We start from the raw sequence: 14,877 nt of genomic DNA on the forward strand, positions 1-14,877 counted from the left end.
ATTCTGCTGCCACAGCTTAAGGAAGCTGAACCCCAGAAGCCCATGTCCCCGGAAACAGACCTTGCAGAGCAGCCCGAGCAGCCCGCACAGGCTCATGACGCAGAGTCAGCTGCCCAGCCTAATGCTGAGGTCTCTGAAGTCGAGATTCCCAGTGTGGGAAGGATTCTGGTTAGATCTGATGCAGATGGATATGATGAGGAGGTACAGAGATGAGTCAGGGTTTAGCTGTCTGTCGTCAGTCTTGTATTTCCTTCTCACGTGACTCAGTATAGTTGTGTGAGGTGTTTGGCAATAGTTACCGTTTTCTCATTGACGCAAATAATGGGCGAGAGGGCCTATCTCAGTTACCACTGCGCACTGCTGCCAGTATATACCTACCCAGACCTGTCCTTATGAGGGCCGCTGCAGAGCCAGATGGCTCAGAAAGGCAGAATTTAGTTTTTTGTCTGGTATCATGAGCAAAGAAATTGCCTTTAGGAGTCTTTGTCTTTGGTCACATTAGTCCATTGTGTCTCCTCCAAATATAAAGTTTTCGGTTGTCTAGTGAGCAAGAAAACAGATGTGACTTGAAGGTGTTTTTAATTCTGAAGCTTTAGGGAGAAGATGTAGAATCCCAGGTTGTTCATTGTCTGCCGCCTGTACAGTTGTCACCACACACTAACTGTCGGGAATCCTGTCCTCAGGTTTCTGTTTTTTCCTGTGGGGCATTTTTTTAATCGTTGTGAGAGTTTCACTTTGTAAAGTGTTATTTGTGTATCCCCTAGTTTCCAGACTGTTTAAAATGTGCTCTTCATCCTAGTAAAACTCCAAAATACTGGTGTGTTTAGGATATACACCCAAATTATAGAGCTCAGTTGGAGCTCTCGCCTCAGACACTTGCCCTCTGAGAGCTGTAATTTAACTCGATTCTGTAGCAGCGCCACATCGCAGGTATTTTTAGACATACATCTTTATTCATTGGCTAAATTAGAGAGAATATGTAGGAATAGCTTGTCTTGGGCAAAGTCTTGACATTGTGCAGAGGGCCAGGGCTGTGAATGTGTGTAGGACCCGGTGTGTGAGCGTTGCCTCGCAGTGGGTTCCAGCCACGGGGCACGCTGCCATGCTTCCCTGCAGCTGTCTGTTCACCTTTCTTTCATACAGTCTTCTTTTGAACCTTTCTTCTCTCCTTTTTCTCTCTGTTTTGTGCCCTCTTGTGGTAGGTGATGCTGAGCCCTGCCATGCAAGGGGTCATCCTGGCCATAGCTAAAGCCCGTCAGACCTTTGACCGGGATGGGTCTGAAGCAGGGCTTATTAAGGTATCTCTGTTTTTTGAATTCTCATCCTTATACCACAGGTATCATAACACGGGGCAGTAATTTCCTTAGATGCTAAAAAATGGGATTAAAAGGTTTTCATCGAAGTAAAACACAGAACTTCCTTTCCTGCCCAGCTAACGACCCAGCCGTCTCACAGCACTGATGGCTTCTCCTCTCTTGGCACTGACGCGGCTTTGGTGTTCTGTGTTACACCTGGCCTGCAGGGCTTGTTGTTGTTCTTAGGAGCCATCTGTTCATAAAGCTGTGAATGGGACCTTGCCTTTGTAATTTGGGGGCCATAATATAAGAATGAAGGCCATGCTTTTTAAGGTACTTGAATAAAATTTAAGGTACTTGAAGAAATTGCATTCATGTCAGTTTTTAAATTTCAGGTCCTTGGTACTCAAGGATATGCCTGAAACAATTAAAACTAAATATTTGTTTTTCTGAGAACTTTATGAGGAAGATGAGTTTCTTGTGAGTATGTCTTTGGTGCCAGAGGAGTTTTATCCTTATGAAATGAAAAAAACTTTCAGATTCCATAGTTGCCTCTGTCATGTCTCAGTAAGAAGGACTTCCCAGAAGTCTTCTTAGAGTGATGAAAACCTCTGTAGCGCTTAGGCGTCAGTTTCTGTGTGTGGAAGGTCACAGTGTACGCTTTTCTAACCACCAGTTCTGTCTTCAACAGGCATTCCATGAAGAGTACTCCAGGCTCTATCAGCTCGCCAAAGAGACCCCCACCTCTCACAGTGATCCTCGACTTCAGCATGTGCTTGTCTACTTCTTCCAGAATGAAGCGCCGAAAAGGGTAGTAGAGCGGACCCTTCTGGAACAATTTGCGGACAAAAATCTTAGCTATGATGAAAGGTGAGGAGGGGCTACTTCGGTGAACCACCCTTCCTTCTGGGTCTGGCTTGACTAACTCCTCTGAAGGGGGAGCTTTCATTGCTTTCTGAACTTCGTTCACAGGTCAATCAGTATTATGAAGGTGGCTCAAGCGAAATTGAAGGAGATTGGTCCAGATGACATGAATATGGAGGAGTACAAGGTGAGATCTTCTCTTTACATCTACAAAGCAAACACGTTAAGGCCAAGCCAACAATTTTATATTATCACAGACTGACCACCCGCCGCCCACCCCCCAGAGAAAGCTGGGTGAGAATGAATGAATGATCTTTTCTTACCCTTAAAATGGCCGGTTTCTTTATTCCATTGTTCTGTTAGACTGAATCAGCACTTCATTTCTCTTAAATACCCACTTTAGCCCTGTTCTGGGCAATAAAATTCTTGAATTCGTGGCTTTGCTTTGCTTTAAATAATTTAGTTCTCTAACATTTCTATGTCTGAAATTAGATTTTTGCACATTAAAATGCATGCATGACTACAGATTTTCAAAAAAGGCTTCGTGTTGTAGGAAGGACGCTGTCCTGTGCCACCTAAAGTATGTCACCACCCCCACTGAGCTTAGTGTTGTTCTGTGAGGTTGGAATGGCCGTGTCCCTCCGTCTTCCGTCATCTGGATGGTTTTGTCAGAACTCGGGAGGCCGTTCATTTATACCAGAACTGAATGACTTTGACGTGGGTGTTGGAAATTAAGATCCTAAATTCTAAAGCTCATACGAAATGAGTATTTCTGTTCCTTGGGGGAAGGAGCAAGACATGGAAAATTAAGGTCAGCGGTAGACGTTAATTCTAAATGTCGAATACTTTATTATCTGAAAGCCTTTGTGTCTCCTGTTTTTGTGCCTGGCCATATGTGCTCAATGAGTATTTGTACTGAGTTTGAAGTTTACTGTGGCGGAAAGGGTAGAAGTAGTGGTGGTCATAATCATGAATGGCTGTCATTCCTTTTCAGAAGTGGCATGAAGATTACAGTTTGTTTCGAAAGGTGTCTGTGTATCTCCTGACAGGCCTGGAACTCTATCAGAAAGGAAAGTAAGTTGGCCTCTTATGTCACTGAGATTACTGGTCAGGACACTTATTTATTGATGCCTATCAGGAATTCAGAGGACCACAGCACCTTCACCCCCCTTCTCACATGTACCCTGTGCCTCTACCTTTTTCCAGTGTTTCACTTCACTTTTGCTCTGAACATCACACATGTTTTTTCATCCTTTACATAATGATAGATTTCTTAGTTGAGAGATATAATGGCCAGGTTTTCTTTGTGATAAACGAAAATGAACTCAGAAAGTGAATTTTAAGAGTTGGTGTGGACCTTAGTGAGCCTCTCGTCCACTTCTTTGTTTTAGAGTTGGGAGAAACAGAAGCCCGGGGAAGTTCCATGATTTGCCTTGGGTTTCTCGGCCAGTCTGCAGAGGAGCTGAGACGGGCTGTGGTCTTTGGCCCTCAGGCTTTTCCCAGTGCTCCATGCTGCCTCCATCATTAAGACTTTTCCATCATCTCAGCCAGTTGCATTCTTGTATTAGGGAACAGTGGGGACTAAGCCCTGGATTCGGGGAAGGAGCACTGAGCTGTTTTTTATCTACCACTTTCTAAGGTACCAAGAGGCGCTTTCCTACCTGGTGTACGCCTACCAGAGCAATGCTGCTCTGCTGCTGAAGGGGCCCCGGCGGGGCGTGAAAGAGTCGGTGATCGCTTTATACCGAAGAAAATGCCTTCTGGTTTGTACTGATTGTAAAGCCTTACGACTTTTTAATTATCTATTGTGTTTACCTCTGCTCCTTGAAGCCGTGGAGAAATAACAACTTAAAAAAATCTCCAACAGGTTTTAGATTTTTCCAAACTCTGAAGAGTAGTTTTACATGGAAACAAATTATTTTAAGTTACTTCAGTGAATGTCATTCTTCTTCCACCCCTGATAGAAGTTAGGTGAGAATCACTTATCCCCGTTTCGGTGCCCTTTCTATGTACTGCATTATAGCTTTTATCACATGGCCTGTCTACTAGATTGTGAGTCCCTGAGCACAGATCCTCTTCTTATTCAGCTGTTTTCTTGGTGTCTGGCCCAGAGTAAACATGTAAGAAATGTGTGTTTTTCCTGTGTTCCCTGCTAAGCTAGTAGATGAGCGTTTTACTGACTTCTAAAGAGATTCCAGTTTTTTTTTAAAAGGTATGAACCATCAGGATCGGTCCTGCCATTCTGTTAATATCCTCGTCACACACCACTGGAGATCTATCCTGACCTATTTTGCATTTGGCCGCCACGTGGGAAGGAGACCCATGTCCCCTCTGCCTCCCCAGGGGTTCCTGCAGGTGCTTGTCCTTCAGAAACGACAGAGGCGGCTTTCCCAGACCCACGTGCTTGCCTTTAGCCTCTCTGACACCCGGCAGGATCACCCTTCACGGGAGGAGTCAGGCCAGCATTTCTCCCACTGCTTCTGTTAATGCCAAGTGGAGGAGATTAAGTCATGACATGTATTTATCTCAGAAGCTTCATTTTCTGATTGCACTTGGGTTCCCGCATCAGTTATAGGTATGGCGGGGCACTTTGAAGCTGAAAAAAGGCCCTTGTAGAGTTGATGGACCTAAATTTTAGTAAAGACATGATTTTATTTTTTAAATCACCGAATACAGATTACATTCTGAATATCCCGCTCAGCCGCCACAGGGAGACAGTACTAGGGATTTAGAGTCTTTCCACCTCTGGCTCTCAACCTCCAGTGTGCGTCAGAATCGCCTAAGGAGCTTTCAGATGGTTGGGACCCAGGCGTCTCCCCAGACAGTTAAACCAGTCTCCTGGGGAGGCGCCTGGGCACCAGCTTGCCATCTGCAGGTGATTCTGATGTTCAGTGAAGCTTGAGAACCATTGAATAGGCCTTTTGATAGAAGCGGGTGTTAAATATGACCTTGACTTGTAAGTTTAGGCCACTGGGTCGGAGACTTTGCTGCATTCAGATCACCTTGGGAGCATTAAAAAAATAAATCCCAGCGCCCAGGTCACCCAAATGCCAGTCAGTCAGCTTGCTTGGGTTGGGGCATCGGTAGTTTTTAAAGATCCCCAGGCATTTCCAGTGTACAGTGAAGTTTGGGAAGTACTTGTTTAGGCTCTTCTAAAATAGATACTTATCTTCTCTTTCAGACTTTTATTTTTGTTCACTCTGTTTTTTATCTATAGGAGCTGAATGCCAAAGCGGCTTCTCTCTTTGAAACAAATGATGAGCACTCTGTAACAGAGGGTATTAACGTGATGAATGAGCTGATCATTCCCTGCATTCACCTGATCATTAATAACGACATCTCCAAGGATGACTTGGATGCCATTGAGATTATGAGAAACCACTGGTGCTCTTACCTTGGGCAAGATATTGCAGGTGTGCTGTTGTTGCCACTTCCAATAATTTCTAAGGCCCTTGAGAATTCTAGAAATTGCAGTGGACTCAGTTTGTAGTACCGGTTGTCAAACCATTTTAAGGCACTGGAATCCCCTAGAATATACAAGAGTCAAAAGGACATCTACTCTATTGAAACAAGGAATGGGAGCCTGCACCCCTGTCCTTCTTAGCCTCCCCTTACCTCCTCTGTGGCTGCTGAATCACCTCCACAGCCAGCCAGCCAGCTAGCTCTGTTTGAAATAAATCACTGCTCTCCAGGAATGTCAGACTGCTGTTACTTTTTCATCTGCCGAAATCTGAACTTTAATTTTATAGTTTAAAAATAAAAATCTGTTTATGCAGCTTGATTACCTGTTGGTGCCGTAATTAAATTTTCCTGTGACTTGAAGTTGCAAGACGTAAACATATTATTAACTGTGACGCCTTCAAGGTTAACAAATTAGTAAATGGAACGTCTGTGCATGTCCAAAGCATTTTGGAGAGGGAGCCTAAAACTAGGTATTTTTAGGTGAGTTTGATAGATTTAGAAAGTTGCTACGTATCCTAGTACGAATCCTCTTTGTTAGTTTCTCACTGATGTAGAGATATTCTATTGACTTGTTAAAGTGTTCAAGTTTATAATATTTATTGAAAAATTCTATAATAATTAGTAGCTATGAATTTTGTTTTAATGTCTTCAGTTTTTATTTAGACCATGTGTGATATATAGCTTTACATAATGCCGTGTACACACTGGTATATTTTAATTACTTGAAGGAAAAGAGCAGCATTTTATTTATGGCAATAGTATATTTACGGTACATTATATTTATGGTACTTTCTCAAATTTTAAAGGATGATTGATTGGAAGACGTGTCCATAATGAAGTGAATATATAGTGTTATTCTGCCACACGTCACATGGCTTAAAACAGTGACCTAAAACTTTGGTATATTTGGCAAATAGGTCTTTGCTACTGGTTTGGCCTGAAGGAATCATCATTTGTCATTAGCTGACCAGAACAATGCTTTAACCCTTCAGGTTGGGTGATGGCTATATGAAAGACCTTCTCCTATCATTGCAGACTTAGTCTTTACTCAGAGATTTATTTAGCTGTATAGTAACCATCCATTTTTCCTCCACAGAAAATCTGCAGCTGTGCTTAGGGGAGTTTCTACCCAGACTTCTAGATCCTTCTGCAGAAATCATTGTCTTAAAGGAGCCTCCGACTATTCGACCCAATTCGCCCTATGACCTTTGTAGCAGGTTTGCAGCTGTCATGGAGTCAATTCAAGGAGTGTCAACTGTGACAGTGAAATAAGCCCCCACGTGTTCAAGTCCCATCCTGGTCTTTGGTTGACTGCCTGTTGCACAGAAGTCTGTTGTCACAGTGTTTACCTTGGGAAGGGGATTAGGTGGAAAAGTAAGATTCAGATCCAGACCCCAACCATACTGTGTATGTAAAGAAGGATTGAAAATAAAATTGCACTTTTTAGGTACAGAATCATAAAAGCGATTTCACTAAAAAAGGCAGGAGCCAGTGTATTAAGGTATTGATTTATGGCAGAAGACCTGAAATGCCTCTTGTACCTACCGGCGTGCTTGGGCTTTTCTAAGCCTCTTGACACTTTTAAAATTATCCTTCAGGCATAAGTGTTTTTGACAGCAGAGTAGAAGGGTGATTCATCAGAACCTGAACCATATGAACAGCTACTAGTTATTTTATCAAATACAGATGACATTAAAAAATTCTTAACTGCAAGAGAGGAGAAGCATACACCTTGCCTGGCTCTTGACAGGAGATGACAAGATACGTTGTTGATGAACCACTGCCCTTTCACACGTGGGTAGAACATAAGGTCATGCATGTGGCAGTAAGATGTTCAAAAGTCAAAAGAAAGCTGCCTCTCCTTTCTTTCTTCTCTCTCTTTTACTTTATATTTTTAAATAAACCAGAAAACCTCATACTCAGTCCTGAGTGAAAGAAAGGAAGGCATTAAGGACTTCAGACGGAGTAACAACATTGTGAAACTTGACTAAAGATCACGTTTTCATAGTTAACCTTTAGGTAAAAATTTCTAGTGTCTGAAAATTGTCAAAACCCATGTCTAAGGCTGCTGCTGGCCCAGAAGAACATTTTGATGCCCCTCCCCTTTTTTGCTTTTAAAAAATAAGGGATGTGGGTTTGTAAAAAGAAAAAAAAAATCTATATATATATGTATATGTAGAGAGAGAACTATCCCCTCTTGATAATTTTTAAAAGGCTCCAAATTGGGTATCCAAATTTTAAGATTAATGAGGGAATCGTGGGAGGGAAAAACACTTACTACAACAATGCAGATTTTATAAATGTGCAATAAAAGTATTTGTTTTACCTTTGGTTTGCAGTATGGCCTTTATTTAAATATATATTTTCTGTTTCGGAAATGAATGGACTCAATAAGCGTTTCTCACGTTTCAGCTTTTCTTCTTGAAAAGAAAAAGGCAGATTAGAGCGTTGAGAAGCTTGATGGGGATGAAAGGCAGTGGTCACTTCTTGAGCAGCACCTAGTGTTGACTGATCTCTTTTCATCTCATTTGCTAGTTGCATTGCATGTAAGTGTATCCACTTTGTAATTTTTCTGATTTAGAAGGCAAAAAAATTATTTTCTTGAAACCAAATTCTTATATTTTGGTTAAATTAATGGTTAGGCCATCTTTTACAGATATCCAGAGGTGATTTGTGTTTTAAAGCTCACTGCAAAGATGTGTTTCATGGGAAATTAATCACTTTTCTTACCCACTGATTACCTCTTACTATATAAAATTCTAGGCAGTAGCACCATTTGCCTTCTGCTTTTAAATACCTGTCATTACTGATTACTGTGCACAGATATATAACAACCCTGGGATGAAAATGGGGACTGTGGTTTGCCCAAGGTCATAGGTGTCCTAAGTAGTGGAGCCAGGACACTAACCCTTGGTGTGTCTCACTTCATAGCCTGTGCTATATTAACAACTGCTTGACTGCCCTTGGAAGTCTTGTAAAATCTTTTGCTTTGTACCTTTCCACATTAGTTATTTCCTGATGAGCTTTTGAGAACCTGCAGTTGGTGAAGAAAGGAACAGCTGTACATCTGTAGTGTTGGATCCACTCAGACCACCATGGCGGGTACTGGTGCTGCCTTAGGTACAGCTTAGTTTCTTTCAGGGTCAGCAAACTGTCTCAAGCTAAGAATGGCTTTACTTATTTAAAGGGTTGTGAAAAAGAAGGATGAGGGGAAGGGATGTTGGGGGTGGGGTGGGAGAAAGAACCAGTGTGACCCTTAACCAGAAATGATTTCAAGAGTTTGGGCAGGGTACTTGACCTCAGCATAAATTCCCTGGAGACTGGGTTTAGCCTTTCCCTGGTTAACTGGAATTGCAATCCTTTTCCATTTGGATTTGTTAATTAGCTCTGTCAAGAACTATGGAGCATATAAACTCATTGTTATCCTACCCACTTCAAGAAAGAGGTGTGAAGTGGATACATAGAACAATTTAAATAATGAATGAAGAAGAGGCAAGGGTTGAATGAAGGGCTGGGATGTAGCAGGGATAGGATAGAAGGGAGAATTAACTGCAGCTGTAGTTTACTCATTTTCCTTGCTCGGTTTATTATATTTCATTGGATGAATATACCTTACAATTTATTATGCTAATTGTCATTTGAGTGTTTCCAGTTTTTGGCTGCTACCCATAATGCTACCAGGAACGTTCATGTACATGTCTTTTGATGCGCCCAAGAATGCGTTTCTGTTGGTATGTAATTCTGAGTGGAATTACTGGATCATTAGAATATGTGGGTCAGGGCTTCCCTGGTGGCGCAGTGGTTGGGAGTCCGCCTGCCGATGCAGGGGACACGGGTTCGTGCCCCGGTCCGGGAAGATCCCACATGCCGTGGAGCGGCTGGGCCCGTGAGCCATGGCCGCTGGGCCTGCATGTCCGGAGCCTGTGCTCCGCAATGGGAGAGGCCACAACACTGAGAGGCCCGCGTACAGCAAAAAAAAAAAAAAAAAAAAAAAAAAAGAATATGTGGGTCATAGGAATAGGTAGATGTATCTTTATTAGGTTCTACCAAACGGTTTTCCGAAGCAGTTATACCAATTTAAACTCCTACCAGCAGTCTATAAGAGTTCCAGTTGCCCCGTATCCTTGTCAAGATTTGATTTTGTCAGTATTTTTAATATAGCCGTTCTGGTAGACATGTGATGATATCATTTTGATTTGCACTTCCCTGTGTCAGCTGAAGAAAAATGCACAACCTACAAGTTGCAAGTTATGTTTTATTTAGGGACCTTACTGAGGACTGTGGCCCTGGAGGCATCCTCTCAGATAGCTCTGAGGAACTGTTCCAAAGAGGTAAGGGAGGGGAAAACATGTAGTTGAACATTAAAAGACTACTCCTAATCTCAAAAACACCAGACATTTCAAGTTAATGATTTTAGTGCTTTTCTACCTATGAGAAGATGCGAGCCTCATTGAAATTTTTCCTTAGATATGCACCTTAACTATCTAGGGCCAGTATCCTGTTTTTCTCTGTCCTGAATTCCCCTCAGGGTGCACCATCAGGGCTGGCTGCAGTGGCTGATGGCTTGATGGTGGGCAACATTCCTTTTTTTCCTGGGATGGCAGGCAACATTCTTTAGTCCACATCTGTGTCCTAAGGATGTCCAGCATCTCTTAATATACTTATTGGCCTTTGGCTATTCTGTTTTTTGAAATATGTATTTAAGTCTTTTGCCCACTTTTTTTTTTTCTTTTCCTTAGTGATTTATAGGAGTTTTTTGAAAATATAGTCCAGTTATGGAAGCTTTTTTGGTTATATGCATTGCCTATATCTTCTCCCACTCTGGCCTTTCATTTGATGTCTTTGGGTGAAAACAAGTTTTTAATGTTAAGGTTGTCTAGTTTATCAGTCTTTTCCTTCATGGTTAGTGCTACTGTGCCCTCTTGAGGAAATTATTTCCAAGGTCATAAAGATATTCTGTGTTATCTTCCAGAAGTTTCACTGTTTTACCCTTCACATTGAGTGGACTTACCCTCACCATTTATTGAAAACATTTTGTGTTTCCCAGTGCTATGCCTTTGTCATAAGGTGTCTATGTAGGGTTCTGCTTCTGGGCTCTTTTGTCTGTTCTATTGGCCTGTTGGTCTGCTTGTACCAACATCACATTGTCCTAATTAGTGTAGCTTTATAAGTCTTGATATCTGGTACAATAAATTGTCCAGTTTGGGACATCTTCAGTATCATCTTGGCTATTCTTGATTTTTTTATATTTCCATATAAACTTTAGAATCAGTTTGTCAATTTCACACATGCATACACAGATCTCCAGGGATTTTGATGTGGTTTATAGTGACTATAGATAATTTGAAGAGAATTGACATCTGATCTATGAACATTGTGTATACTTTTTATTTAGGTTTTCCTCAGTTTCTGTATAAAGGTCTTCCACCTCTTTCATAAGATTTATTCCTGGATCTTTGATGTTTTTCAACCTATTGTAAATGCTGTGATTTTTTTAAATTCCATTTTTAATTGTTTGTTGCTGACATCTGGAAACAAATGGATGTTTTTATATCAAGCCTGTAAGAATTACTTATTAATTCCAATAGTTTATCAGGTTTTTTTTAGATCTTCTGTATACACTATGTTATCTGTGAATGATGACTTTTATTTCAAGTCCTTACAACGTTTCTTTTTCTTGACTGGTCACACTAGGACCTCTGATATAATGCTGAATAGAAGTGGTGATAGTGGGTGTCATTACCCCCCCCCCATATCAGGGAGAAAGTTTTCAGTATTTCACCATACTGTAGGCTTTTTATAAATTCCGTTTATTAGATAAAGAAAGATTCCTTTTATTCCGAGTTTGAGTTTTTTTAAAATATGAATGGGTGTTGAAATTTATCAAATGCTTTTTCTTTATCTATTGAAATGATTACATGGGTCTTTTCCTTTACTCTGTTCATGTGTGAATTACATGTAGTAATTTTAAACCAACCATGTTGCCAGAAGAAACTGAATTTGATCGTGATATATTTTTTATATGCATATGGAATTTTTTCATATTTAGGACTTCTGCATGTATATTCATGAAAGAGATTGGCCTTTAATTTTCTTTTCTTGTAATGTTCTTATCAAAGTTTTGGTGTAGATTATTCTGGCCTTATTGCATGAGTTGGGATGTTCTCTCATTTTCTATGCTCTGAAAGAGTTCGTATAAGATAGGATTATTTCTTCCTTAATTTCTGGCAGAATTCATTGTTGAAGCCATCTGATCCCAGAGTTGTTTTTTTGTGTGTTTTGAAAAGATGCTTTTAATTATAGATTCAGCTTCTTTTATACATTTAGGGTTTTCAGACTTTTTTTGGTTACTCCTTGTGTCAGTTTTGGAAAATTATTAGAAATTCGTCCAAAAAAAAGAGAAATATGTCCATTATGTCTAAAATTTTAAATTTACTTGGCAAAAAGTTTATAATAACGCCTCATGTGTGTGTGTGTGTTTGTGTGTGTGTGTGTGTTTAATGGCTCCAGAATCTTCGTAATGTCCCCCTTTTCATTACTGATACTGGGTGACACGTATCTTCTTTTCTTTTTGGTTAGTATTTCCAGAGGTTTATTGGTCTTTTCAAACAACTTTATTTTGTTTTTATTTATTTTTCTCTTGTGTAAGTTTTTTCCTGCCTTTTTATTTATTTATTTTTGGCCATGCCATGAGGCTTGTGGGATCTTAGTTCCCCGACCAGGGATCGAACCCGTGCCCCCTGTAGTGGAAGCACAGAGTGTGTAACCACTGGACCTCCAGGGAATTCCCTTTTCTACCTTTTTAATTCAGAGCTCTTCAGGAGTGATTCCTAACCCTGGTCACCAATCCAGAATCAGCTGTCACTTTAAAAATCCCGGTTGCCAAGGCCTCAACCCTGCAGATGTGGACTAATTAGACTTCCCTGGACCCCAGGTGCTCTTATGCTTGGAAAGCATCACAGGTGATTCTGATAAACATACAGTCACAGCTGAGAACTACTTCTTCATAGAACTTCCATGCCTACTAGTAAGGTGGCTTTTACATTGTCCTCAACACGCTGAGTTCTGTGGTTTCATAAAGTCTGTAGAGTCTTCTGCAATGATAGTTTACAGGCTTTTATGCTTTCTGAGTTAATGTATTATAACTTTGGTGTATTCCTCATGTTGTGAAGCTCAACTCTGATGGAGATATAGAAAAATACATTTTTTTTTTCTGTGTAATTAACCTTTCTTTTAATTACCGTAAACACATCAGTTCCTTAAAGTTCGCTCACAGGCTCAGCTTCTCAGCTATTCAGTCATTACAGTGCTTTTCCCTGAACCTTTAAAACAATTATCCACATTCTCTTAGGCTATTAAACACTAAATTGACATAGTAATCTACTACAAATCAGAGTGGAACTGCCTTAAGAGATTTTCATGTCCTCCTCCTTTCAGCCCCCTTGTTTGCTGCATTGCCCAATAGGCTGTTGGCTGGTTACCTGATTCCGCGACCTCCTTGTTGTGTGTAACTGATTGGCCATTTACAGACAAGTGAATGGGTCTTATAAGGTAGAGGCCTGGTCTCCTCCCTTCTCAGATAAGCCTGGATTGTTCCTGCTATGAGGAAGACAAGAAATTGTGATATTAAGCAATGAAGCAGGAATATTAACTTTGAGTAGGAGAAGGGGCCAGAAACCTTCTAAAGAATTTAGGTGACTTGGGCAACGAAGAGTAGCCCCCACTCGACACAACTAGAGAAAGCCCGCACACAGCAGCGAAGACCCAGTGCAGACAAAGACAAAATAAATTTAAAAAAAAAGAATTTAGGTCACTTGGAATTGATAAGCTGCTACATAAGTACTGAGGGATTGCCAGGAGTGTGTGCTGGTCCTTGTATTAATCATGTTCGTGGAGGTACGATCAGCTTTCTATCTAGAGCCCTAACGGTGGGCTAGAGGTATCACTCATGTCAAAGATGGTCTTCCCAAGTGAGCATTTAGATTTTAACAGTAAGGATGGAACCCCCAATGATGACCCAGGAGTAGCATCATCGTTCGCTAAGTCATCTTGACCGTCTCGACTTAGGGAATAGCCAGACCTCATTCATGAGGTGAACAGTTTTACAGCTTTCCTGATTTATAAACCACTGCTGAATCAGTGTGTCTCATGAAGATGTAGTTCATGGAAAGAATATTGGCATCGTTAGCTAACAACTGAGTTCCAGTACCGGCTAAACCTACTTTCCTGGTCTATAAAACCAAAAAATCCTTAACCTTGCTGTTGTGTTCTAAGGGTTCAAAGAAACAATAGATGCAGCAATGACTTGGTGTAAAGTATTGTTAGCTGCAGGTCTCGTGTGGAAATGTCTTGTGGGGCAAGGTCTTTAAGGCTTCTCCTTGGCCTATGTAGGGCTCACAGGTGGATGCTAAATAACTGGGACGTAATGTAGACATCCAGGGTGCTGTAGGTCTCTGGCAAGCGGATGTGATCATATTTTAGCCAGTCTGACTGGAAGAGAGGTGCTGAAGGGATCCGGGCCTATGCTGGATAGAAAAATTACAGTATCTCCTGTCGGGTTCTTTTCTTGCTTTGGGTATATTTTTTCTTTAATCATTTTATTGAATGCCCTAAACTTGATAGGGAACAGTGAGTCAATAGCTTTCTTTTTGTTTCCATGGCTACCTTCCAGTATGATCCTTTGGCTGTCCTTTCCCTGAGAACTTTATTGTCCCGTTTGAGTATGAAAAGAATAATTTTCATGTATTACAGCGTCTGGTCCAGTCTAGATCAAAAGTTCACTCTCATCCATTTGCTTCAGTGCTTCTCCCCTCATCTTAGTCCGGGCCTCAGCCTGACGTTCGGGGGCTAGCAGTAAGGAAGGAACCGTGGGATGTTTTTCTACTCCCCTGCTCCGTTCCCCTCCTAACCCCCAGCTCTGGCGGCCCTAGAGCCTGGGGGAGGAGAGTTTATAGCCGAAGAAGGCAAAGGACAGTGTTTACTTTTTTGTTTGTTTGGTTGGTTGGGTTATGTTGTTGTTGTTTTTTTTGTGGTTCGCGGGCCTCTCACTGCTGTGGCCTCTCCCGTTGCGGAGCACAGGCTCCGGACGCACAGGCTCAACGGCCATGGCTCACGGGCCCAGCTGCTCCGCAGCATGTGAGATCTTCCTGGACCCGGGCACGAACGCGTGTCCCCTGCATCGGCAGGTGGACTCTCAACCACTGCGCCACCAGGGGAGCCCCAGTGTTTACTTTTTAAAGAAATAGTTTTATTTCTA

General features: G+C 41.5%; 1 protein-coding gene across 11 annotated transcripts in view; it reads left to right on the forward strand.

Annotated features, from left to right (window-relative positions):
- Window positions 1–7,947, forward strand: part of USP28 (ubiquitin specific peptidase 28) — a 56,785-nt gene extending 48,838 nt beyond the window's left edge. For 5 of the 11 annotated variants that reach the window (XM_065881739.1, XM_065881741.1, XM_065881745.1 and 2 more), the window contains 6 exons: window positions 1,987–2,165; window positions 2,268–2,346; window positions 3,154–3,233; window positions 3,799–3,922; window positions 5,377–5,572; window positions 6,718–7,947. In XM_065881739.1, coding sequence (XP_065737811.1) covers window positions 1,987–2,165; window positions 2,268–2,346; window positions 3,154–3,233; window positions 3,799–3,922; window positions 5,377–5,572; window positions 6,718–6,893 — 834 coding nt within the window. In that variant the 3' untranslated portion in view covers window positions 6,894–7,947. Of the gene's footprint in view, window positions 1–15; window positions 202–1,202; window positions 1,299–1,986; window positions 2,166–2,267; window positions 2,347–3,153; window positions 3,234–3,798; window positions 3,923–5,376; window positions 5,573–6,717 lie in introns of all 11 variants that reach the window. The other 6 variants (XM_065881735.1, XM_065881736.1, XM_065881738.1 and 3 more) reach the window with 4 other exon arrangements.
- The last annotated feature ends 6,930 nt before the right edge of the window (window positions 7,948–14,877 follow it).

Source organism: Phocoena phocoena, chromosome 8, assembly GCF_963924675.1.
Source record: "Phocoena phocoena chromosome 8, mPhoPho1.1, whole genome shotgun sequence".
NCBI classification, from domain to species: domain Eukaryota; kingdom Metazoa; phylum Chordata; class Mammalia; order Artiodactyla; family Phocoenidae; genus Phocoena; species Phocoena phocoena.